Source organism: Danio rerio, chromosome 12 (genome assembly GCF_052040795.2).
Source record: "Danio rerio strain M-AB ecotype USA chromosome 12, GRCz13ab, whole genome shotgun sequence".
NCBI lineage: Eukaryota > Metazoa > Chordata > Actinopteri > Cypriniformes > Danionidae > Danio > Danio rerio.
Window position 1 is genome coordinate 21,672,524 of NC_141032.1, and position 24,833 is coordinate 21,697,356.

At 33.1% G+C, this 24,833-nt stretch overlaps 3 protein-coding genes across 5 annotated transcripts in view; all 3 read left to right on the top strand.

The window, feature by feature from the left end:
- The first annotated feature begins 5,876 nt into the window (after positions 1–5,876).
- LOC141376791 (transmembrane protein 238 like) lies at positions 5,877–7,803 on the top strand. Its single transcript, NM_001447099.1, is given in 2 exon segments — positions 5,877–6,456; positions 6,590–7,803. A coding segment is annotated over 1 exon segment (468 nt). The 5' UTR covers positions 5,877–5,981; the 3' UTR covers positions 6,450–6,456; positions 6,590–7,803.
- An 831-nt stretch (positions 7,804–8,634) lies between these two features.
- On the top strand, positions 8,635–11,978 carry tnfrsf17 (TNF receptor superfamily member 17). The gene is made up of 3 exons (XM_087276221.1): positions 8,635–8,873; positions 9,443–9,586; positions 10,353–11,978. The coding sequence occupies exons 1-3, from the start codon at positions 8,720–8,722 to the stop codon at positions 10,574–10,576; spliced, it is 522 nt and encodes a 173-aa protein (XP_087132347.1). The 5' UTR covers positions 8,635–8,719; the 3' UTR covers positions 10,577–11,978.
- Positions 11,979–12,396: 418 nt separating this feature from the next.
- The window catches only part of snx29 (sorting nexin 29), a 265,933-nt gene continuing 253,496 nt past the window's right edge, over positions 12,397–24,833 (top strand). For all 3 annotated transcript variants that reach the window (XR_015504021.1, XM_087276140.1, XM_087276141.1), the window contains exons 1-5: positions 12,397–12,731; positions 14,286–14,350; positions 18,134–18,186; positions 18,316–18,440; positions 24,567–24,747. Coding sequence is in view for 2 of the 3 variants with exons in the window: in XM_087276140.1 (XP_087132266.1) it covers positions 12,725–12,731; positions 14,286–14,350; positions 18,134–18,186; positions 18,316–18,440; positions 24,567–24,747 (431 nt within the window). In the remaining variant the exon portion in view is untranslated. The remainder of the gene's footprint in view (positions 12,732–14,285; positions 14,351–18,133; positions 18,187–18,315; positions 18,441–24,566; positions 24,748–24,833) is intronic.

Genomic DNA, 24,833 nt, shown 5'->3' on the forward strand with positions numbered 1-24,833 from the left:
AATTGTATTTTCATACTTTGTTAATGATTTATATTTCATTACTAAATTAAGTATCACATTATTTACAAACCATTTGTATTTAAGAGTACCTGAGGGTTTTTAGGATGATTCAAAATGAGTCAGTAAATGATTAATGAACTATTAAAATCAACATTTATATCTCTTATTATTCAGGCATACTAATAGTTAACCAATATATGAATAAATGCTTTATTAACTCAACTTCTTGCAGTTTTGTGACCTAATATAAAGTGAGGACTGTTTATGCTTTATAAATCCCTTATATATGACAATGAAAGGCTCAGTATCAAATGAACAATAATCTTTGCAATCTTTTCTAAGAAATAAAATTACTGTAGAGTTTAAACATTGCTGAATAACAGGAGTGTCAAAATACGACATTGGACTGGATAAAACAATATAATAATTTAACAATATAGAAAGATGCAATGTTTAAACTCTATAGTGATTTTTTTAGATAAGGTTGCAAAGATGTATTTTTCATTTGAAGTAAAGTTTTATTTATGTATCTTTAATTGAATGAATAATGTCATTTTTCCTATTTAGAATTTAACTGAGCCTTTATGTCATTTATAAGGGATTTATAAAGCATAGATAGTCCTCACTTTAGATTAGGTCACAAGATGAAGTTGAGTTAATAAAGCATTTATTAACATACATAGTAACCATTAATAAATGCGAATAATAAGACATATAAACGTTGATTTCAATAGTTTATTATTCATTTACTGACTCATTTAGAATGATTCTAAAAACCCTCAGCTACTCTTAAATACAAATGGTTTGTAAATAATGCGATACTTAATTTAGTAATGAAAAATAAATCATTAACAAAGTATAAAAGTACAATTATTAAGCACATTTTAAATATGTTTGTAAATCTAGAATGGAGCATTTGTAGCTGCAGTTATAAACTGCTTATTAATGTAAAGTTAATGCTTAACACATAATGAATTCATTATTTGCTAATGCTTAATAAATGATTTATAGTGTTATTATAAAGTGTTACCCATGAGTCTTGTGTGAATAACGACTACTTAATTACTTGTTAATTCATGTTTGATAATGTAATAATAAACACTTTAAGCAAAATGTAACACGCTCTATGAGAGAGAATATTTATTTAAAATGCAACTTGACCAGAATGATCTCATGAGCTGTTAATGTATCATTATGTCATGACTTTACTTGGAGAAGTACATCATTATTAACTGATTCTTCACAATTTGAGAACCCCTAAGTTTAAAGCTAATGGTCATGCACATCTACCCAGTGTGTTCACATTGAAAAACAATGTGTGTTCTGTCTACATACTAATAAACTGCTTAAACAGCATTGTTACCAAGCCATCTCTAACTTGCAAGTAACTGTCAAGGTCAAACGTATCTAATAGGGTCTGATAAATCATAGAGTCCATTGGTGACAACAGTATGATGTTTCCTCTCCAAATCTACTGTTCAATTCTTGATTACAATTTAAAGATTCACAATCTGGGTTAAATGCAGTCCAACTCAATAACTCAGATGTCAACACCCCCTAACTTCAGTGAAAAGTCCAACACACTCTCAGGGCAATTCGTTACTTTTTGATTTAGTAGTTAATTCATAAGAATTTGCAGGATCTCATTCATACAATTTAGAAGGAATTGCTCATCCCTCAATGACTTTTAGCTTTAGGGGCAGGGTTTTGTGCCACACCACCTTTTTAAAATCATACATTTTCATAAGACTGAACTATACGGAGTAGTTACATTTCCTTGTGAGATGACAAGTCAGAAAATATTTAAATAAATGGACGTTGGTCATACATTTAACAATACTTGTCTTCCTTTGGGCGGTTCATTCTGCTGTGGCGACCCCAGATTATTAAAGGAACAAAGCAGAAAAGAAAATGAATGAATGAATGAGTTTCTTTCGTTGTTTCTTCATGTGGGTTTTGGAATGATATAAAGGTAAGAGAAAAATGCATTTCTTTCCATTCATTTCGGTAAGACTATTTTTTTGTGTGAATCTTTATCTGTTACCATTCTTGCCAGGATGACTTCTGTGGCTCAGTGTGAAATGAATGAAGACATAACTCTACAGCCGGTTTCAACTCCAGTTCGGGACCCTTTACCTAGAGACCCCAGTTGTTGGATTTACTACAACAAACCCATCTTTATCTTGATCGTTAGTGGACTAGCATTAACAGCTGGTTTGTTTATCATCCTCAGCTCTAGGGGGTTTTTGAATGGTAAGTCTAGAGACATAATTCCTGTCAATGATGAGATGGGCCCTTTGTGTGTGTCAATTGGGATGATGTTTGCTGTCCTTGGTGTGGTCTGGACCATGATCATAAAACAAAATGTGAGGCATAAAAGGCAAACAATCTAGAATAGAATAACCTTTTGAACACTTGCGCAAAGACGATATTTGAAGCCTCCAAATATTTCTGATGTGCCATCATGTATATATAATGACAAATCTGAATACTGCCTTTTTTTGAAGTTTGAGTTTTACCTGGCTGAAAACCACTGCTCAAGAATGACATTTATTTTCGGCGTCACATTGACCCCCTGATGAAGTTTCTAAACTTTCATGGTGTTCAAAAGTTGTGCTGGTTATTGTATAGTAGTGGACAAAAAGTGATGTCATTGGCACAATAATTGTTTCTAATATTGGATTAATAATTTGGGAAGACACTGTGAAACCTGGTTAAGATAAGAACAAAAGGCATAGGAGAGTCTATTTCACTGTACAGAAAGCATGCATGAAAAACAAAAAGCTTGCAGGAAATAAAATATGACAACAGTCTAATCCTCTTATAACATTTCAGTGGTCCCTCCTTGTTAGGAGTCAAGTGAGTAAAGTCTTGTTAGGAGTCAGGAGTGTGGCAGGCAGCTTATAGAAATGCTTGCATTGCCAACAAGTCAAATGTATGCTAAAAACTTCTGAACCATAAGGGGACGCAAGATAACCTCTTTCTTAACTGACACTAAGTAATTGTATTAGATTCTTCAAAAACAAACTATTTTGAATTCTTCCATGACTGTTGGTCCAATTCTCACAAATTTTAAACAAGATAACCTTCTGGACATACTGAAGAAACGTAGCAGAATTCAAGTTGATTGGTTCACATCAAGTCGAGGCTTTCTATGTGTTCTAAATGAAATATATTGCCTTCTGAAGTAGAGTTGAAACAATCATGGCTGCCGCATTGAAGTATCATTCCAAAGAGAAGTACTCCAGACTGGACAATTTGAAGGGGCCTTTGGAATAAATGATTTTGAAGGTTACATCTGATGAAAATTGAACGAAGCAAGGCCACCATGATCCTTTGCTCTGGAAAGTTGATTTGTGTTGCTCTGCATTTCAGAGGGATACACAGTGTTCCATTTGGAAGGGCTCATCTTCATGCCCTAATACAGGGGTGTCCAAACTCGGTCCTGGAGGGCCGGTGTCCTGCATAGTTTAGCTCCAACTTCCTTCAACATGTTCCCTGGAAGTTTCTAGTATACCTAGAAAGAGTTAGATTATCTGCTTCAGGCGTGTTCAATTGGGGTTGGAGCTAAAATATGCAAGACACCGGCACTCCAGGACTGAGTTTGGACACATTTGAAGAGTTTACCTTCCACAGTGACTGCTTTGAAGGGATTAGGGCATAGGGATGAACCTTTTGAATGCAATGCTGTGCATCTCTCTGCCATGCTTCAGCATATTCAGACTTGGTGTGTGTTATAAAACCATGACCTGAGGCTGCTTGCACAGTTTCACTGCATTGCCCCCAATAGGTCAGGAGAAATCCTCTATTTACAATGTTAATTCTCAACAGTTTGATTTAAATCTCAAAACTGCTCTTTAGATTCAGATCTGCTTAAGTTATCCAACTTTCCAACCACTGCCTTGTTGAATGAGATTACATTTTCTGCTATCTCTTTTAAGAATGCATTGGTGTATTTTTGCTAAACTTTTTATCTGACTTTGGCATCATGCCCTAAAGACGCAAGGTGTTTGAAATGTTTTGAGCCAGCACTAGTTCAAAATTATAGTGAAATATCAGTAAATAATACTAAATAGTTTTACCAGTTGAGATTGCCTGTTGTTAGATTCTCTTGGATCATGATGAGAATGTGTCAAAAATCTTTTGCCACAATTTGTCAAACATCCTGTCCACCATTTTGATTTTCTTTGAAATACAAATTCATCAAATTCCTTCAAACTCTTCTGAGTCTGAGTTTTATCAAATTGAATCATGCCAGCAAAAAGTCAAATGAAATAAAGTGAAATGAGTGTAATGAAAATGTAAAATGAAACTGAATAAAATGAAACCGTTTTTATTTACCACATAAATGAATTTGAAGGCATGATTGATGTCATTCTCACATTGACCCCACTTAAATTTATTTGGCATTTTAAATAAATTCCTATTGAAATGTCATCAATATCGAAGTTCTACGGATGGTTTAATGTTTCGTTCTTTATTTACAGAAGTTTTTGTAAAAAGCATAACACCAAATAGTGTACATCATGTATATGTTAACAAAAATATCTCGGTCTTATTACCTGATACAAATTAGCATGCACCAAAACACTAGCAAACAATGCAACAATTATATAGCATTATCAAATAAAATTAAAAATCTCAGCCAGACATGGAATAAGAAACAAAATAGAATAACATGTAAAAAGGAAGGAGAGAGAATAAAAAAATATTACCAAAAAAATTTATTACAGAAACATTATTAACCTATATATCAAAAGAAGGGGCCCTAACTTCTGTTTGCCAAATCTAGAGAAATGTAACCTTTCCATCCTGAGGGCAAAAACCATTTCAGCTAATCATTTTAAAAAATATATATATATATATATTCGAAGATGTCATGGATTTCCACTCCATCAGAATCACTCTCTTGGCCAGCACCATGCCAAACATAAGGGAGAGTTGTTGATGTTTAGGCCAAGTTAGTGCCTGGTCTGAACATCCAAACAGTGCTATTTGCACATCAATTTTACAGTCCATTTCAAAAGCCTGGGAGTAAAGTCGGAAGACACTTTTCCAAAATTCAGATACGTCTGCACTGGACCAGAATATATGACCATAGGTCCCGACTGTGCCTTTGCATTTATCACACAAAAGAGAGATAGAAGGAAACAGCTCATTAAGTTTGGCTTTAGTATAGTGTAATTTATGCATCACTTCAAACTGTATGAGCTGTAGTCCTAAACTTATAGAGCAAGAATGAACACGACTCAGTCCCTCCTACCAAGTAGAGGATGAAATGTCAATTCCTAATTTCCTCTCCCAAGAATCTTTAAGGTGTGCAGTAGAGACCGAAACGTGAGAAGCAAACAGATCTATAAATTTGTTCACTAAATATTTCTGCAGTGGGCACTGCCTCAAAAGCTTGTATAGATCCTGATCAAGGTAGACTTCCTCTTACTGAGGAAAATTGTGTTTGATAAAATGACGCACCTGTAAATAACAAATAAAGTGTGCGAATGGTTAATTATCGAAATATATATTATTTAATTAGCAGTCATTCATTTGCACATTCCTCATTGATTATCTTTCCTTGTGCTATCTCAAATGCATGCACATAAAAAATACACTCTCCATGCACAACTATGCAGTAAAAAAATAAAAAAAATAGAAGAGATAAGTTTCTCAATGGCAGACATCACTTTTGGCCACTGCTGTATGATCGTTATTGTTTTGACTCTTGTTGTGTGTTTAAATGGCTATTTATCTTCAGGTTTGTGATCCTGATAAAATATTCTGATAAAAGCATTACTTTACAGCTGAACCTCAAGGTTTATTCACTTCAGTGTACTTTGAACATCACCTGTAAAGTGTACGTCATGTTTCCCGCAGTGTGTACTTTCAGAACTGTACTCTCTTCATGATGCATCTGAACAGACGGGCTGCAGTGTAGTTCAATACTTCAATTCAAAAAAGGACACCAATATAATAACTTTTCAGCTATGGAGAAAAAATATCCTGGAGTTGGACGCTGTAAATGTGCATTCTGGTTTGCTGTTTTTCATGACATTTTTGGACTGTTTGTCCTCTTAGCAGGGGTGTTCTGGGACATCTTTTTCCATGACTTTTTAATTTATGCCGGAGCCGTGATCATTTTCTTGAGCTTGATCTGGTGGGTGTTTTGGTACACGGGGAACATTGAAGTGCCTCCTGAAGAGCTGGAGGACGACATTGTTCAGTACAAACGCAATGCCAAAGGAATTTCGGGCGTCATGCGTAAAGTCTCCAGCAGTCTTTCCAATGGATTGAGGAACTCGTTCAGGAGAAATGGACGAATCAACAATCAAGCTGAAGGCTCAAACCGCATGGCTAGAGCAGATCTACCTGTCACCATTGCCATGAGCTCTTATCTCAGTTCACAACAACCTGAAACCACCAACCAGCTCAACCGTGATCCTTTAATGATATAACATACAGGTAACACACATAGTACACTTTGAAAACAATAGTTTGATAACACAATGGAAACTCTTTGATTGGTGCTTAAAGCTTGGTGGTTAAGCGTTATTTTAATAATCATGTAACCTGTGGCTTTGTCAATTATTTACAGATTCCTGGACTCCTATTGGCCAGGACAGAGAATCAAATAAGACTTATCTTTTGCAAACTTTGCTCGACATTGAATGTCAGGCTCTGATTTGCATCTGAATTCCCACAGTGCTTTGCATGGAGACCCTACTCTTCACAGCTGTGCCGCCTGTTGACTTGATTCAAATATCTACAGGATCATTAGTGGATATGTTTACCTATAATCTGCTCATTTACATGACCACAATATGTTTGTATAATGCAATATTATTTGCTATATGGGTTGTTGACAATGTTGCATTTTCACTGTCACACATGACAAAAAAAAAAAAGAAAATAATTAGTATTTTCACCATTTAAAATCCAGTAAATGGTTAAACATTTCTTTCTAAGAAGGATCTCGTTATAAAATCTGCTGTTATTACATTTTTTTTACAATTGTCAAAACTGTCCTATAGTGTAAGTGGCTGTCCCAAACATACATTACAATTCTTATAAATGAAAAAGAAAATTGTAAAGTCATCAATAAATTCCTCAGGTCAAATTTTACAAGGAACTATTTTCATAAATGACAATTTTTTCCATCAATGTATTTCTAAAAAACATTTTTTCACTGAAACCATTCGACATTAAATGCTCCTTTTAAATCTGCAATTCCTCTGAAAAGGACCAGATCATGTGAGTGAAGCCCTTGACGATCACATGTTGAGTTTTTGTTTCAGAATTTTTACATATTTAACTTGTTTTGAAACCACTGTAAAATGAAGTTTTATTGTCTTTTGGTGTGAATCTCCTATTTATTGAAACATGTCCAACAAGTCATGGAGAAGAAACAATTTTCATATAATATTATATTTCAAAATTATATTTCAAATAAAGTAGACAGCACTGCATGAAGATAAGTGTTCAACAAGAAAGATAAATCACTCTCACACTATTTGTATAGTATTGTTTTTATTATTTTTATATCACACCATAGACATTTTTACAGTAAAAAAGCATTTTTTTCTTCAATTTAAAATTAAATAAAATAAAAAAAATAAAAATAGATCTTATTTTATTGCCTATTTGTAAATTACCCATGTGTGTGTGTGTGTGTACATGATTTTTCTTCCTCCTGCTGGTTGTGTATTGTGATATTTTACTATTATCTCTCTGTATCTTATAAGCAGTGCTAAAGAGCTAATTTGTCTCATGTACACAGACTTTTGCTAAATAAATAATTTTTTAAAATTGATTTGTTTGTCTTGGTATAGTTTTAAGTATGTTTTTTTTTTCACTTTAAAAAGTACAAGGTTACAATTCATTCATACTATTCACTTTTATATGGAGAGTTAAGTGACTGGAATTACTCGGGTGTGAATTTTTCAACAGTGTAAAGATCTTGATTGTTCTGTGGGTTTCATCTATCGAATCTGATCTTTAATTTGTATTTTATATTAGCTTTAAGTCAGGTGATTAAATGGGCCATGCTACAGCTAGATTTTCTTTCTCTGAAATCAACTGAGATTTTCCTTGGCTGTGTTTTGGATCACTGTCTTGCTGAAATGTTTTCTCTGGTTTCATTTTCAACATTGTGGCAATGTAAATGTTGAACTGAAGCAGCTAATATTAATTTGTGGAAGAGCAGAGGGTTGTTTATGATTGGTTTATCAATACAGTTTTCTTTGCATAAATGGATTTCGTTGGTTGGTACCAACATTTGGTGAAAATTTCAAGTCAACGGTACCTTTAGAAATATGATTTTTTGTGGAAAGTGGTGACATTAGATTAATGAGAATAGATTTTTAACAAGAAGATGCAAAAGGACATATATATACTTGATCAAATATACTTTGTTATTGCTATTTTTGCTACCGTATAGAAAGCTATATCTAGAAATCATTGCTTGATTTTTTTTTGTTTGAAACATTATTCAAACAACTTTATTTTAAAACACAATGTCCCTTTTAATATGAATAAGCTTATATAAAGTTATTTTTAGCTAAACAAAAAGAGCAGTTTTTTATTATTAGAAAATGTGACTAAAAGTTCAACTGACTGAAAGTACAGATACTGAGGGACATCCCCTTCTTAAAGCAGATTTACATACTGGCTTAATAAAATGTAAACCGCTGCACAAGTTGAGTGACTTCCAACACCTCAGCAGAAGATGCTTCTCTTTATTTTGCTGCTATACATGACTTTTTATGTTGAGGGGAAATGTTCAAAGAATCATTATTACGATGGACTTCTCGAGGAGTGTCAGCACTGCTCCATTAGATGCAACTCCCCACCAAATATTTGCAAAACGTTTTGCTCCTCAAGTAAGTACTGGCTTTATATCTGGTTCAAATCTTTTGATAATAATAAGATTAAATTAATTTTAGATTTAATTAATAAGTTAAACAAGCACATTATAGTAATGCTACTATGTAAAAAATGCTGGGTTCTGCAAAATTGATTTGTGTTGGGACAACATGAAGGAATTAAGTTAACTTTATAGTTTTTAAAAATTTTGGTAAATTGAACATAAAACAATTAAGTTGTCCCCCAAAATATCTCAAGAAACAAACAGCAAACGTAATTTTTTTGAGTGCAAGTTCACATCACTTTAGAAAGTTATGCAAGTTGTTTTATGTAAGCCTATATTATATTATATTATATTATATTATATTATATTATATTATATTATATTATATTATATTATACTATATTATATTATGTTATATTATATTATATGCATAATTAACTTTATGTACACTTCTGTGAAACTTCATTGGTTTTATCTTGAGAGAAAACAGAACGTCTTAAACTCTTTTAACAGAATTGTATCACAAAGTCCAGAATATTTGTTGCATGATTTGTCTCATTCGATGCCTTCGTTTTGTTTCAGTACCGGAAAATGAAGTTGAAAAGAATCAAAATATGCGTTTTATTTTGATCGTGTTTTTTGTGTTCCTGGGAGCTTTCATGGCACTGACTATTATTCTGCGAGTGATACAGAGAAAAAGCTGTAAGCCCATTATCATGAACAAAGGTATATGGTGAAAAACACTTTTTTATATGTTGAGAAAATAACAGAGACTTTTGTCTCACAAGGCAAGACACTATAGGTCAACTGTCAATTCTCACATTTTGGGTTTTAGATTTTCACAAAGTGCTTTTTTCAGTTTAATGAAACAAAACAAACAAACAAATAAAAACAAGGAAAACTTTTAAGTGCTTCAATTGTTGCATTTTATCAATTTGTGTCTGTAAATGTCAATTACAAAATGACTTTTTTTCAAAAATACCTCATAAAATGCAGTCATAAATCCCTACTTTAGAAACTTTTTTTTTCAAACCTTTATTCTTACATTTTTTAAGCAGGATTTGTTTGGATTAAATACTTGATCAATTGGCCTGATTATGTCAATTTTGTTTGGTAAAGTCAGTGTTCACAGTGTTTTCTGAATTATGGAGTGGAAAAAATCCCATCAGAAAAAAACTTTGATACTAATATGTAATAAACAAATAAAATAACAATAATTAAATGAAACAATTTACCTGACATCATTCACTGTTTGGCTTTCTGAACTGGAAATGTGTTTAAATTAGCAACATTTAATGAAAAAATGCCTTGTAATACAAAACAACAACAACAACAACAACAACAACAACAAGTATTAGTTATTTTTTATACACCTGCAGTGTCTTGCCTTAAGTCAAAATTGCTTATAGTTTCATGTTTTTGCCAAAATATATATATAATATGTAGTCTAGATAATTTTCAATTTAAATGATTTGTAAATCAAATCACACAGTGCTTTGTGAAGAACAGAAGAACTCGGATGTCACTGAGCAATCTGAAGATACGGATAGAACTACAACTGATTTCCAGGACGGACTGAATCAACATCACTACAACTCTAACCTGCCTCTTCCCTCCACCGAGGAAGGAACCACACTGCTTGTTACAGCAAAAACAGTACAATCTTACCACTGTAATCCTGTCATTTTTGGAGGAGAAACCATGGAGCTTACATAAATCAGCAGACTCTGAAAACATTTTATTTTGATTATCTGGTCGACAGTGATGTTACTTGTGATGTTACTACACCATTAATCTATGCTAATGGAATATGACTGACATTTTAATCTGAAATTGAATTCTGTATGCAATTAGTATTGTATGACTGGAATTTAAAGGCATGAACATTTACCACGGTTTTACTACAAAAAAGAAAAAAAAAGAATATTTTAGTAACAACAAGGAAATGACAATCTATTGTAGTTGCTGCTATGCTGACCATAGTTTAACCACAGTATTTGTAGTAAAACTAGTAGTTATACAAATGACAGGCTAAACACATGGTTATTACACTTTTACTATATTAAAACCATGGTTGACTTAAAAAACTTACAACTTAACATGATTGTATAATAATAACTTTATAAAATAAAACAATTACTGAAATTATTTTAACAAATTATTAAATATGAAAATCATCATCACCTAAGTTGATGCTCATTTTCAGTGACATTTTAGTTTAACATATTAACGTTAACAACCAGAGCCTATAAAATGTTAACAAACAATAGGCCTATAAAAAAATCATAGAATTTTCTTAGCAAGATGTAGGCTAGATTAACATTTGAAAAGGTTTGTTTGGAAATTACCAATCTATTAAGTCTTCAGCATAGGCTAGCTAGAGCTATAATGAAGTACTGAATCTGAATATTTTCAAAAGTCATTCTAAAAATTTAAGCAGTGAATTCACTGTATATTATAATGCCCACAACAACAATATAATGCATGTTTATTATCACAATATATTGTACTTAATAGTGGCACGATATGTATTACATTGAGGTAACGTGGTTTTATATTCGGACATTCCTTCAGTGAAAACTTGTTACATACTTCCTATATTGTTTACCATGGCATTTTGAATATTCGGTCTGGAAATCACATGTAAATATGACTTCAAAACAACATTATATTTTATTTACCTTTAAATAATGAAGTACTTTAATAGTCATTGACTGCTAATATGATTTCACTATTTAGAATTTGTAAATAATACTTTTCTGAAATTATGTTATTGAGGAAGTCCGAATGTGTGAATATAAAACCATTTACCTCAATATGCATTCTTACTAAACATCAGCAATTCATATATAAGAACTGTGTTATTGGTATTTGAAACTGTTAGAAACTATTTTCAACATACTTTGTCCAAACATCCCATATCTGAGTATTGCTCTTATACATTTTTAATTAATGAAATGTCGGTAAAAATGAGGTAGCCTATGCTTACTTAAGTGCTAGGCCAACTTATAAACATTGTATAAAATAGAATAATCTTATTATATAAGACACTTCAATAAATGAACGAATGCGTAATATTTATGCAATACATGCTTAAAAAATAAACTTCTGTCAATTACTCTGTCTTTTTCCAAACTTTGGATCAATATTTTCCTCTGAAATGACCTGTTATGCTCTCTGGGAGTCTCAGTCACCTTTACGTTTCACTGAATGGGAAAAACATACAATATGAGTTGCAGTTTCTAAAATTCTGTCAAACATTTCATTTTGTGTTTCACTGAAGAGAAAAAAAACTGGTTTTGCAACGTCACGAGGCAGATAAATGTATGAGTGAATAATCATTTTAAATCTTACTCAATGTTAACAGCGACCGATGTAACTTGAGTCGAAAACAGGTTTAAATGATCGAAATAATGCAATTTTTAAAAACGTGTACTATTAATTATAAAATTAGCTGTGTGTTTAAACCATGTGACAATGTTGCTGTCACGTGACACAAGAGTACTGTCATGTGACTGACACGAACGCCGTGCAGTGGCATTAGCGAGCTCTGGTTAGCAAAACGATACAGAGTTTAGCACTTTAGTGACAGTTCACTTATGATTATCAGTAAAGCCTTGGGTTGCGTCATAAAACATCTTTTTGATAGTTCTGATGCATTAAACGGCTTCAGAAAAGTGTCAGTGTTGTCTGAGCTAGGCCTCGGTTGTTCAGTAGCGATTAACTGCTCTGCAAAGGAAACTATGGAGAGACTTAAAATACAGACAATGTTAAACACCTCTTGGGATTAATCTGACATTTTTTGGGGACCGACACCACTGCGATTCATGTCGCTTACTAAAAAGCTTAATCTGGATTTTCAGAATGAACGGTAAGTTGCAGATGTGAGGTAAAGGATACGTTATTTGTTAAAACACATTTGCCTGTTAGTACTGTTTATAAAGCAGAATATGCAGTAACATATTTGCCACTGAAGTCTGAATATTAAATCCTGTAAATTGTCATTCTCTTTTGAGAACTAAGGGATCTAGCTATTTAAATGGGGTGATATAGGTACAGTTAAACTTGATATAATTTGTTAAAATGGGGTTATAAAGGTACATTCGTACTTAAAAACGTCACTTCCCACTAATTTCTTTGTCAGTGGTTTTGACAGCTCCTGTCAAATGTGTGTCAGTGTTGTGCTTCTGTTTGTACATAGTCTGGTGGTTCTGCCATGCCTTGTATAATATTTTTAAAATAATGAGAATTAATTACACAAAAATATATATAAAAGAAAACTAGGCATGGGCCGGTATAAGATTCAGACGGTATGATAACCTTGGATAAAAATATCACGGTTTTACGGTTTCATGGTATTGTGCTTACTGCTCTAAAATATATTATTTTTAAATGTATGGTAAAGGAACAAAACAATTTCCCCACTTTCAACACAATATATTTTATTTTTTGAAAGATAAAATTTTTTTTTTGGAGCAGTAAACATTTCAGGTAAAATAAATTCAAAATAAATCATTGACTTCTGTCTTTATTAGTTTCAAAAACACAGATTTCTTTACAATTTAAAAGGGCATCTTTGGATATCATTTATACTAATGATACTTTGTCCTTACAAACTTAGAACTAAAATGTAAATAAAAAATATTACACATACCTTAGGAATGATATTACAGAAAATTTTGGCAGTTATAAAACTTGACTTGACTTTTCCGAACCGCGGTATACCATGAAAACCGTTTTTGGTCATTGTCATGGTTTTTAAACAGTTACCTAATATTCACCGAAACGTTGGTTCATCTCTTATATAAACTGTTAAAAGCAAAATAAGTAATCCAAATAAAAATATTCTCAAGTGATGTTTAGCAGAGTAAAGACATTTTCACATTATTTCTTTTTTTAACTGGTAAAAGTCTTATTTCTTTTATTTTGGCTTTAATAAAATCAGTTTTTATTTGCATTTTGCAATTTTTGGTTACAGAAGAAACCTGTGTTATCCAATGACTTGATGAATTAATCCAGTTAAATCTTTATATTTCACTTTAAGACGAATGATAATATATTGCAAAACAACTAATAAAATATTATGTACTACTGTCATCATGGCAAAGACAAAAGAGAAAAGTTGTTAAAGTGATTGTTAAAAATGTGTTGGAAAAAGATCTCCATTAAACAACAACTTATTATTATTTTAAATATTATTAAAATCTTTAAAGAATAATGAAAATATCACTTAAGGGTTAATCATTTTGCCTTTAACTGTATATGAAGAAAAAAGTGCTTGCAAAGTAAGTGTCAAGCAGTCAATCTTTTACCATTATGTTAATCATTATTATTTATTCCATGCACTGTGTGGTTTTTGGTGTTTATTGTTAATGTGTTTATGCTGTTGAGTGAGGTAAATTCAACTAGTAACTTTACCTTACAGGCGCACAGCAAAATGACCTTAAAAGACAAAACCTGTTAGAGAGACTTCTTGATGCGGTTAAACAGGTAAAGTAACATTGACTTGTTTCATTACCTATAAGATCGTTTATTTGTTTCCAGTGCTAACCCAAACCACTTCCTCTTTTATCATGCTGGCTTAGATCAAGAAAAGACTAAGCGACTGACCAATATAGGTTTGTGATTGGCCAATTTTAACAGTGATTATTTCTCGACAAACCACAAAGTGAACGGCTTTGCTGTTTGAATCTTTCATATTTGATCTAAATGTCAACAGAAATAGTCAGTCGAAATGATCTGATTTAGTCTCTCTGGAAATAAGTGACCTCTAGCAATGCTCAAGTTATTATGTATATCAAAGTTATTATTGTGTCTTTAAATATGGGGGTTGGGGATTAGTTAAGTGAATAAAAAAGTTTTTATTTAGAAATAAAAAGGTAAATATTAGACCTCATAGTCGGGTCCCAATTGGCACATTTTTAATAGAAAAGTGTATTTAAATTGAATGCTTATTTTTAATTAAACTTAATTTGAAGATATTTATTTTATTATATCAGATATTATCTTTCTTTATTAAAACCAACAGGCTAATTGTTTGAACTCTTTTATTTTTTTTCCGTAGTTGTCGTTATCTTTAATTTAAAAAAATGTGCAAGAAAATATTGACTGTGTGCAAGTCAAAAAACGAATGACCTTTCAGACATTGTGTAATCTGTAGATAATAAAACTGTGAATGTTCTTGGCCTAATTAAATATTTTGCAATAATGGCACACTAAAAAAGTTCATATGAATGATATTGCAGTTTTTCATGACTGCTAATACGCTAAAATTAAACTTTTCCAACCATTAGCAAAACCGTAAAGGAGCAAAACACAAGGCTAGATCTGCACAACTGTAAGCAAATTGTCAGCTTCACAGTTTTTGCTAAACATTACACACAGTGATATGCAATTCACTAAACACACTTGGATGCTTTTGACACAGAAATTTTTATAATGGAATTTTCTTTCAATTTTAAAGCAAAGGCCTTCAAATGAACACACACACGAACCATAGGTTAAACACAGCCATCAGGTGTGCACACACAATGCTGCAAAATTGTAGACACACCAATCAGCTGGAACCACAATAAAAAAGCAATAGGTAAAAGCTATTAGTCTTCAATTAACATGTTTACAGTAATATAGCTATAAATATTAGCCTTCAATAAATATGTTTACAGTAGTATAGCTATAAATATTACTCTTCAATAAATTTGGAAGGCAATGTCGCAGTATGGAAGAGGAAGCACTAAAGGGAGAAACATTGGTAAACAGGAGACAGGGGATGGGAATTTTTTATATTGAAATATATGCATCACCAGAAAGCTAAATAAATACACTTTACATTTGTTGTAACCCTAACCCTAACCCTAGTTTGTTAGCATAAGGCAATATTTAGCTATTAGTCTATCACTGTTTGGTGAATACAGTATGTTAATGTTCTTAATAGCAATACCTCTGAACCCAGATTATATTAGTATTAGTTAAAAATTATACAAGTGTTAAAGATTGATTACCACAGTGTGTAAATGAAGCAAACAGATTTATATTGAATGAAGTGTGTGTGTTCTGTACGGTGTCAAAATTGTGTTTTGTATTAAAGTTGTAAAGTTTTGAATGAAGTGTTTCATTTTGCAAAAGAACTGATGAGTTCTGCTCTCTTGTGTGTGGATGTGTAAATTGTGTGTAGTGTTTTGACAAACTGAGCCGTAATTTCAAAATTGTGCTTGAGCAATCAGAAAAATCTGTAAAATGTCATTTTGTAAATTTAGTAAAAAAGTGAATTTGCAGGTCACCTTGGCATTTTATTCTGAATACAGCAACTGTTTATCTTCTATTTAACAGCTGTTGTGCTTGCATATTAATATGCTTAAATATGAATATATTAAATCTGGGTCAGTTGGCGTTTTTGTGTGGAGTTTCTCCCCACAAGTCCAAAAACATGTGGTACAGGTGAATTGGGTAAGCTCAAATTGTCCGTAGTGTATGAGTGTGAATGAGTGTATATGGATGTTTCCCAGTGATTGGTTGCAGCTGGAAGGGCATCCGCTGCGTAAAACATATGCTGGATAAATTGGCAGTTCATTCCGCTGTGGCAACCCCAGATTATTAATCTTAGGGACTTAGCTGAAAAGAAAATGAATATACATTAACAGCGATTAAATAAATTCTGTGATAAATGTATTGTTTATTGTTTGTTCATGTAATTAAAAACATGAACTAATGGATCGTTATTTTAAAGAGCCCATATTATACATGAAATAAGGTCATATCTTGGTTGTAAGGGTCTCCAACAACAGTCTAATATGCATGCAAGGTCAAAAAACACTTTCATGGTCTTATAATCTGCATTTATTTTTATCTAATTATCCCAGCGACTCCTGTATGAATCGTCCAGTGATTCATTTGTTCCCAAACCCCTCCTTAGCGCGAAGCTAATCTGCGCTGATTGGGCCGATGACAGTCTGTCGCGATTGGTCGACTGCCTTCAGTCAGAGAGGGAAATGGCCAATAGCTAATCAGCAATTTAAAAAGTAATCACAGTTCATACACGCTCGATAGTGTAGGCGTGGACTTTAGCTGCCACACTATGGCGAGTGGATAGTGCCACGGATAACCGAACGAAGGAGACAGTCGTGTACTCGCCATACCACACACACACAAAAACACACACACACCTCCGGATGACAACGCTCCCGCTTCAGCCCGCACCCGCCAGGTTTTAGCCTGAGAACCCGCTCCGTTTTCTGCCCGCCGCGCCCGGTCCCGCTAGAGCGGAGAACACAACCAAATATCACCCAGTATACAGTCCAGACAGCCAAGCTGTCTGTATATTAAACACACACACAGCACAAAGTACACAAAGCTCGTTCGTTCCTTCGCTCTCTCTCTCGCTCTCTCCCTCTCTCTCTGTCCCCGCGCCAGATTTCTGCGGCGCGGGAATACATTTCCGAATAAATCGCGGGAGCAGAACTCTAGCACGGAGCTCCATAAACAAACAGCACGCGTCGCGTTTTTAACGTGACTTTGCACGCGATAAGATAATATATCCAGTTAACCTGATACAGTACACCCGGTTACAAGTAACAAATCACAACTAAATACATTTGCAAGCAAGAGTAAACGAGGCAACAACTTTAACCGCACGTACTTACACTTGAGAAATGTAGGAAGAAACCCATCCTGACAGTTACTCTTTACTGATCCTTCCTTTAACAAACTCAGATGAAGTATTCTTTGTAGCATGTAGCTTCCAGAAGTTTCCAACTGCTTGGTTATAATGCTGATGTTTCATCTTTGGGTAGAGACTCAATATATCCATCTGCAGTGTGACTTCAATCGACCGGCATGTTTGTGTGCGTGTGTTTGTGGGTGTGCGTGTGTTTGTGGGTGTGTGTGTGTGTGTGTGTGTCTGGGTTACTGCGTCAGAGGGCGGGGCCTCAGGTTTGAAATCTCCCGGGTTTGCGCGTGCACGTGAAAAACTTTGTTTCGTTCGTACGTCATGGCGAAACACCTAATGAGTCGGTATCAAGGCGACTCGTTTGAAGCACTATGATTCGACTCTTTTATAGATGAATCAACAGTTTTAAACACTGTATTCTTACAGATTTAAGCCTTAGCTGGATACTTCACTTCACTTAGAGCTGTGTTACACACTACATGGAGGGGAATTTTCAAAAACCCATAATATGGGCTCTTTAAAACATTACCCCGAATTGTATGTTATATAATAATTTCCATCTTAGCTTAAGGTTAAACTTGCTCTAAATGTGATTATTATCTCCTCAGTGCCAAATTCGCTTTGGTGGCAGGAAGGAGATCGCTTCAGATTCTGATAGCAGGTGAGAAGAATGTTTCATCAGTGTATTACATATTTATTTTAGAAATCTGGAAAATCTTATATTTATTTTTCTGGTATTTATATGTAGTTAACTGCTTTATTGGATAAATTATATTGTTTTTTTTCGTAGGGTCATATGCCTGTGTGCCCAGTTTGAAGCGGTACTTCAGCACGGCTTGAGGAAGAGTCGAGGTTTAGCCCTCACAGCAGCTGCCATTAAACATGTTGCAGGATTTAGCAGTAAAACCGAAGCAGGTAATGTAACTGGCTCCAGCAACAAATGCACATCCAGAAATCCAGACTTTATTTTCTATCAGTCATGTTTTGGCCAGCTAGTTTAATCCATGTGCGTTTTAGAAAAAGGATGCTTAAAGTAAGTGCTTTACTAAGCAATTACCCTGTGAAATTCTTGGCCTTTTAAATGGTTTGTTTTAAGCTGGGTACACAAGAAAGGATTTTATTATTATCATCAAATTTATTAGAGACCACAAACATGGAGAAAAAATAGTAAAAAAACAAAAAACAAATTAGCCCTTAAATCTAGTTTGGTAGCCTCTTTGCCAGATGTTATAGTCCAATAAAGCAACAAAAATCCGAAATTCAAACAAAAAAACACAACAACAAACAACTAATATTGTTCACAATGTTGATTATTAAGGAGTCTTTTCTTAAAATGATACTTAAACAGATTAAAGGTTGCACTTTCTCTAATAGATTGTGGTATTAAACTCCCATAATTTGATGCGTTTTGACCAAAATAAGTTTTTCTAAGTAGAATAATGTAATAGTTACTCTATTTAATCTGTTTTCAGCAGATTTAAATTGATTAAAGTCAGAGGGAGAAGACAAATCATGCATCATCTTATAAACTACACACCATTTTAAAACTTGATGTTTTCCCTGTTAAGCAATTTATGCATTTTAAAATAGTACAATTATAAAAAATAAACCATTTTGTTAAACAAAAATTTTAAGTGCTTTTTTTTTAAGAATTTCAGTGTTTTTGAAACTGTAGACCAGGGGTGACCAAACTTGTTTCTGGAGGGCCGGAGTCCTGCAGATTTTAGCTCCGACCCTAATCAAACACACCAGAACAAGCTAATCAAGGTCTTACTAGGTGTATTTGAAATACCCAGACAGGTGTGTTGAGGCAAGTTGGAGCTAAACCCTGCAAGAACCCCCGCCCTCCAGGACCGAGATTGATGACCCCTGCTGTAGACTTTGTGTTAGACCAGTTTATCAGACAGTTTTGAGACTACATATTGAGACTTGAGAATAAACATGGTGAAAAAATAAACAATGTTTTAATATACATTAAAATCTGCTAAACTTGGCCACTCACAATGTCAGCTGTCTAATTCTGTTTTACTTTGTTCTGTACATCACTGTTTGTTATGCTTCCATCTTCTGTCAGCTTGCTTTATGATTATATTAAATGGTTACCCTCGGGGTTCCCCAATACATCAGGACTTCTGATCATAAATATTCAACATGTATTTACAATTCACGATCAGAGTGTTTCCAATGTTCTTCCGGGCAGATGTAGTCACCTCACACACCACAATAAAATCTGGAAAGATAATCTTTAGAGGCACCAAGACAATTGGGACCTTACCTAGTATTGTTGGGGAAAAAAATCGGTTCAAAATCAGCCTGAATATCTTGGGTTGTGTACCCAATCTTGGGGGACTGCAAATACGAACAAGAGGAAGAATGTGATAAAAATATAGGATTGAATAAATAAATAAAAAACTAAATAATATGAATATACAGGAACTATAGTTGGTACCATTCCATTGAAGAAAAACTACAGTGGTCACTGAAAAATATAATAGTTAATTAAACATTACTTAATATAAACTATTGAAAACAATATATTGCTTTCAAATTGTTGTTCAACAGAAGCATTAAAAAGGCAAACTAATGAAACTGGACTGGCCAAAATTGAAGGGTACCTACAATTTTATCCACATATATATATATATATATATATATATATATATATATATGATTCACATATACTGTACAACTGAAGGTAATACTATTAACCCTCCAGTAAAATTTGTATTCAGAGCAAGGATTTTTTTTTTTTTGCTATTATTTCCTACAATTTCAAAACATATTTTTAAAGTAGAGACTTTCGTCTGTAGAAAGTCTTATTTCTTTTCATTTTTCTTGAATAAAATCAATAAAATTGAGGTCAATATTATATTTGATGATATACATGATTTTCACAGTATGTCTGATAATATTTTTTTCCTATGGAAAAAAATCTTTGTTTTATTTCGGCTAGAATAAAAGCTGTTTTACATTTTTTAAAAGACATTTTAGGGTCAAAATGATTAGCCCCTATGAGCAATATTTTATTTCAATATTCTACAGAGCAAACCATCCTTATAAAATAACTTGCCTAATTACCATAACCTGCCTAGTTTACTCACTTAACCTAGTTAAGCTTTTAAATGTCACTTTAAGCTTATAGAAGTGTCGTGAAAAATATGTAGGCAAATATTATTTACTGTCATCATGACAAAGATACCATAAATCAGTTATTAGAAATGAGAAAACTATTATGTTTTGAAATGTGTTGACAATATCTTTTCACCGTTATGCAGAAATTGGGGAATAAAATAAAAAGGGGGACTAATAATTCAGGGGGGCTAATAATTCTGACTTCAACTGTATGTTTGTTTTTAATTAATATGCAATGTCTGTGAGATGCAACATTCTACTTTATGTCCTCTCATATGTTAGAATGACAACAAAGCTCAACTTGACTTGATCAGAAAAACATGTTTTATTAAGATATTTACAAATAAACATGGATTTGTATAAAATATACATTTAAATTAATAAAAACACTTGATTTAAAATAACCTAAAAACTAAAAATGATAAAATTATGAATCCAAAAAACAACATTTCGATCCAAATAAATAACTTTTCCCGAATCTGAAAAGAAGTGCTTTACTAGTGGTTTACTCTGTGAACTTTTTGCCCTACTTAATGAGTTTGTCTCAGTTGGTGCCCCTGAGAGACATTGCCTGAGAGATTTCCCTAGTAACAAAGAGCACATGTGGTGTTCTGGGTTGTCCATAGAGGAAACAGATGCTTATGAATGCTCATACAGGAAAACCAGGTGCTGATACTGTTTATGAAACCAGATGGTTATGTAACAAGCTCTGTAAAAGTGGCCAAAAAGAGAAACAAGGCTTTTCTGAGGTTAGTCATCACACCTGCTGTGGTTTTGAGCTGTTTAATATGAACAGCAGAACCAAGAGCGATACTCTCAATCAGTGCAGAGAACTTGTCTTTTTTCTTGAGTAGAAAGTTTATTGCACCCCCGAAAGTGGTGGGGAATTTATTATTATATTATTATTATATGAGTTTCCATTGTAAATGATATACATGATGAACTGTACTTGAAGCTTGTAAACTTAAGACATGTGATGAAGTTTTTTTTTTCTCTATTGTTGTTTGACTATGTGCAATAATTTCGGTGTTCATGAACTGGTGTAGATGTTTTATCAATGTCAGACAGATTGTTTAACAGTTTGCCAGGTTTTAGATAAATGCTAAATCTACATAAGGAGGTTGTTTCACGTTATTAATCAGCAAGTCACAGTCCTCTTTCAGGATTATGAGGATGACAGATCTTATCAAAGATGAAAACATGAAGTAGTGCAATGTCTTTTAAAAGACAACAAATATATTTGATAAACTGAACAGCGCTTATTAAACTGTTAAAATATTTTAAACCTCTAAGCTGGGCCTTTTAAACTGTGGTCTAGAGACCCCTTGGGACACCAAAGTAGTACTGGACGCAACAAAAATGTCCAAATATTAATTTATTAAAAACTAAATTAAATTATATTTATTACATACTATATTATTTATTATGCATATAATACATTATTAAAATAATAAAAATAATTTTCTAACTGTTCACAAGTAATATATTTTGATGTAAAGACATTGAATAAAGTCCGACAAAGTTTATCTTTTAATTGCTTTAATTCCCTGGAGAATAGTCAGTTTACACACAGAGAGCCTCTGTGAGCAAAAGGATACCAAGGATGGGCTCACAGGCATTTTTAAAAACAATGTTACAATGTTTTAGATAGGACTTTCTGTAGAGCTCCTTAACTCTTAAGCAACCAGTAGATCACACATGGCTGTAATAACCCAATGATTATAATGCATTTGAGATTTACTTTATCAAAACCTTAATCAGTAATCAGTATATAATTGTCAGTCATCAATATATGACCATCAATATTACATTTCCATCAGATTACAAAATAAAATTAGTTACCAGAAAAAAATTAATAAAATTGATTGATTCATGTAATTTAAAAATATATATAACAATTATATACCTGTTAATGCACAGCATGATTGAATAAGAAACATAAATCAAAACATTATTAAAATAAATAAAAACAGTAAACCAAAACTTTGAATAAAGGAAATGACTAAATAAATACATTATTGTAATGAATATAAAAAATAAACTAGAGATTTCTGAAGGATCATTATGCTTTGAAGACTGTATTAATGGATGCTAAAATGTCAGCTTTGGCATTATGGCTGAACAATATATAGATTGAGCATCACGGACTGTTGTGTATCTGCAACAGTCACAGAATTGGATTATTTATTAAAGAATAAAGAATAAGACATTATTTAATGTGTTTATGTTACGTTTGATTGTTCAATTTTTGTACTTCTGAACAGTGTTACGCTCCTCAAAAAACCACAAAAAAACGCTGTTTATTGTTATTCACTTTTATTTTTGCTCTGTCGTATTTTGTAATTTATTATAATTCAAGCAGATGAACGGCATAAAAAGACTTGATGATCTAAATGAATGAAATCTTCCCAAATAGAGCTGTTCAAATAATCTTGTGAAATTATATTTATATCACAAAAGATATCGCAGCAAAACAAAATGTCAGGTTTTTCAATATCGTGTAGCCCTATTTGCCATCATACATTGTAAAGAGCGATTAGTTTAAAAAACTTGAACATTGGCTTAAAAGCAAAAAGTTGACTTTTACTTAAATATGGAGTAAACCTTTTGTACTTGAAACTGTTAAGTTGACTTATCTTTTATAGTTACAATTAATTTGCTTAATAATTTTAAGACACGTGAATGAAGATCTGCAGCAAAAAAAAAATCTGTGCTCATGCCTTTTCTGCCCAAATGTTTCACTGCATCTCTTTAGTGAATCCTGATGGTAGATTTTAAAAAGCAAAAGGCAATTAACAAGTAAATATAGTCCCTAGTGATCATATGAGACTTTTTCAAAAAACATGGAAACAGCTTCAAAATATCAACTTTTGAATAAGTGTATAATTAAATAATATTTAGCTATTAATAATATGTTTGTCAAGTGAAATGCTCACATCTCAACCCGCAACCTTTTGCTTTCCAGTCTAGATCTTTAACCACTAGACTGCACCAATCTGTATGCTTCACAAATTAAATGTCACAGAGCCCAGACAAGAAGACCACCTGAGCCCTGACTGAGTGACCCCATTTAAAAAAAACTGTTATATACAGACAGCCCAACAAGCTCTACGTCAGATTAGTGAAATGCATCCTCGTTTTGATCTCATCTGAGGCAAAAAAAAATAATAATAATCTAAACATTCAAATTGAGTTGATTTGTTTACATTCTTTGCTGACCTTTTCTCTACCTCATATATTCTGGTTCACAGAATTACCTCCTCATATAACTTCCGCTATAATGTGTCTATATCTACAGTTCTGTGCAAACATCTTAGGCCACCACCAGCTCGGGTATCTAAAAGGTATAGAGCAAGTGCAGGGTCATTACTTCTGGGTGATCTATATCTTTAATATACAAACAGAAAATAGGGTAAATGACTGTGTATACAATGTTCAGAAGTAAATTACTTTTGAAATCAAAACACTAGCATAAAAAGTCTGTGTTTAACGTGACCTCTTTAGCAACAAGCAACAGCTTTAACTCTTTGAAGTCTTTTCTGAAATGATGAGCTATTTAATATCAAGCATCTTTTAACATTTTTAATAGTTCATCCTTTGATTTAGCAATGTTCTGTCTTTCTTTTCACTCCAGGTCAATATCATACTGCCTATATTATTGCCTATACATACTTTATACCTTCATTCTTCCATCTTTTTCTAACTCTTAACTGTCTTAAACAATTAGGCCTAAAATACAACTAGAACCTCTATATTCTGGTTGTAATTTAATAAAGACTGATGTCATTATACCCTCACTAAAACAACAAATGGAACTCGGGGCGTAAGATGTTTTCACAGTACTGTGTATATAGTCTATTATTGGGAACTGAAAACAGTGTTTAAGCAGATGTCTCTTGTGTGTTGCAGAGCTGACGTTCTGGTTTTATGTGAAAGATCACCTGAACCGTCATGAGCTGCAGCGCTTCTACTCTCTGCGGAATATCACATCTGAGCAGGGCCGCGGTCGAGCATGGCTTCGCTGTGCACTGAACGAACACTCGCTGGAGCGTTATCTTCACATGCTGCTGGCAGATCGAGCCCGCCTTAGGTATGCATACACTGTCACACCCATGATTTATGTTTGTGGATCTCTTTCTTTTTGAAGTTCTCTAGGCACCACAGCTATGAAAAATT

Excerpts from the sequence above, each read along its gene's own strand:
- tnfrsf17 (XM_087276221.1), top strand. The coding sequence starts at position 8,720 with ATGCTTCTCTTTATTTTGCTGCTATACATGACTTTTTATGTTGAGGGG. Across the intron at positions 8,874-9,442 it reads CAAAACGTTTTGCTCCTCAA|TACCGGAAAATGAAGTTGAA; the intron begins GTAAGTACTGGC and ends GTTTTGTTTCAG. Across the intron at positions 9,587-10,352 it reads GCCCATTATCATGAACAAAG|TGCTTTGTGAAGAACAGAAG; the intron begins GTATATGGTGAA and ends CAAATCACACAG.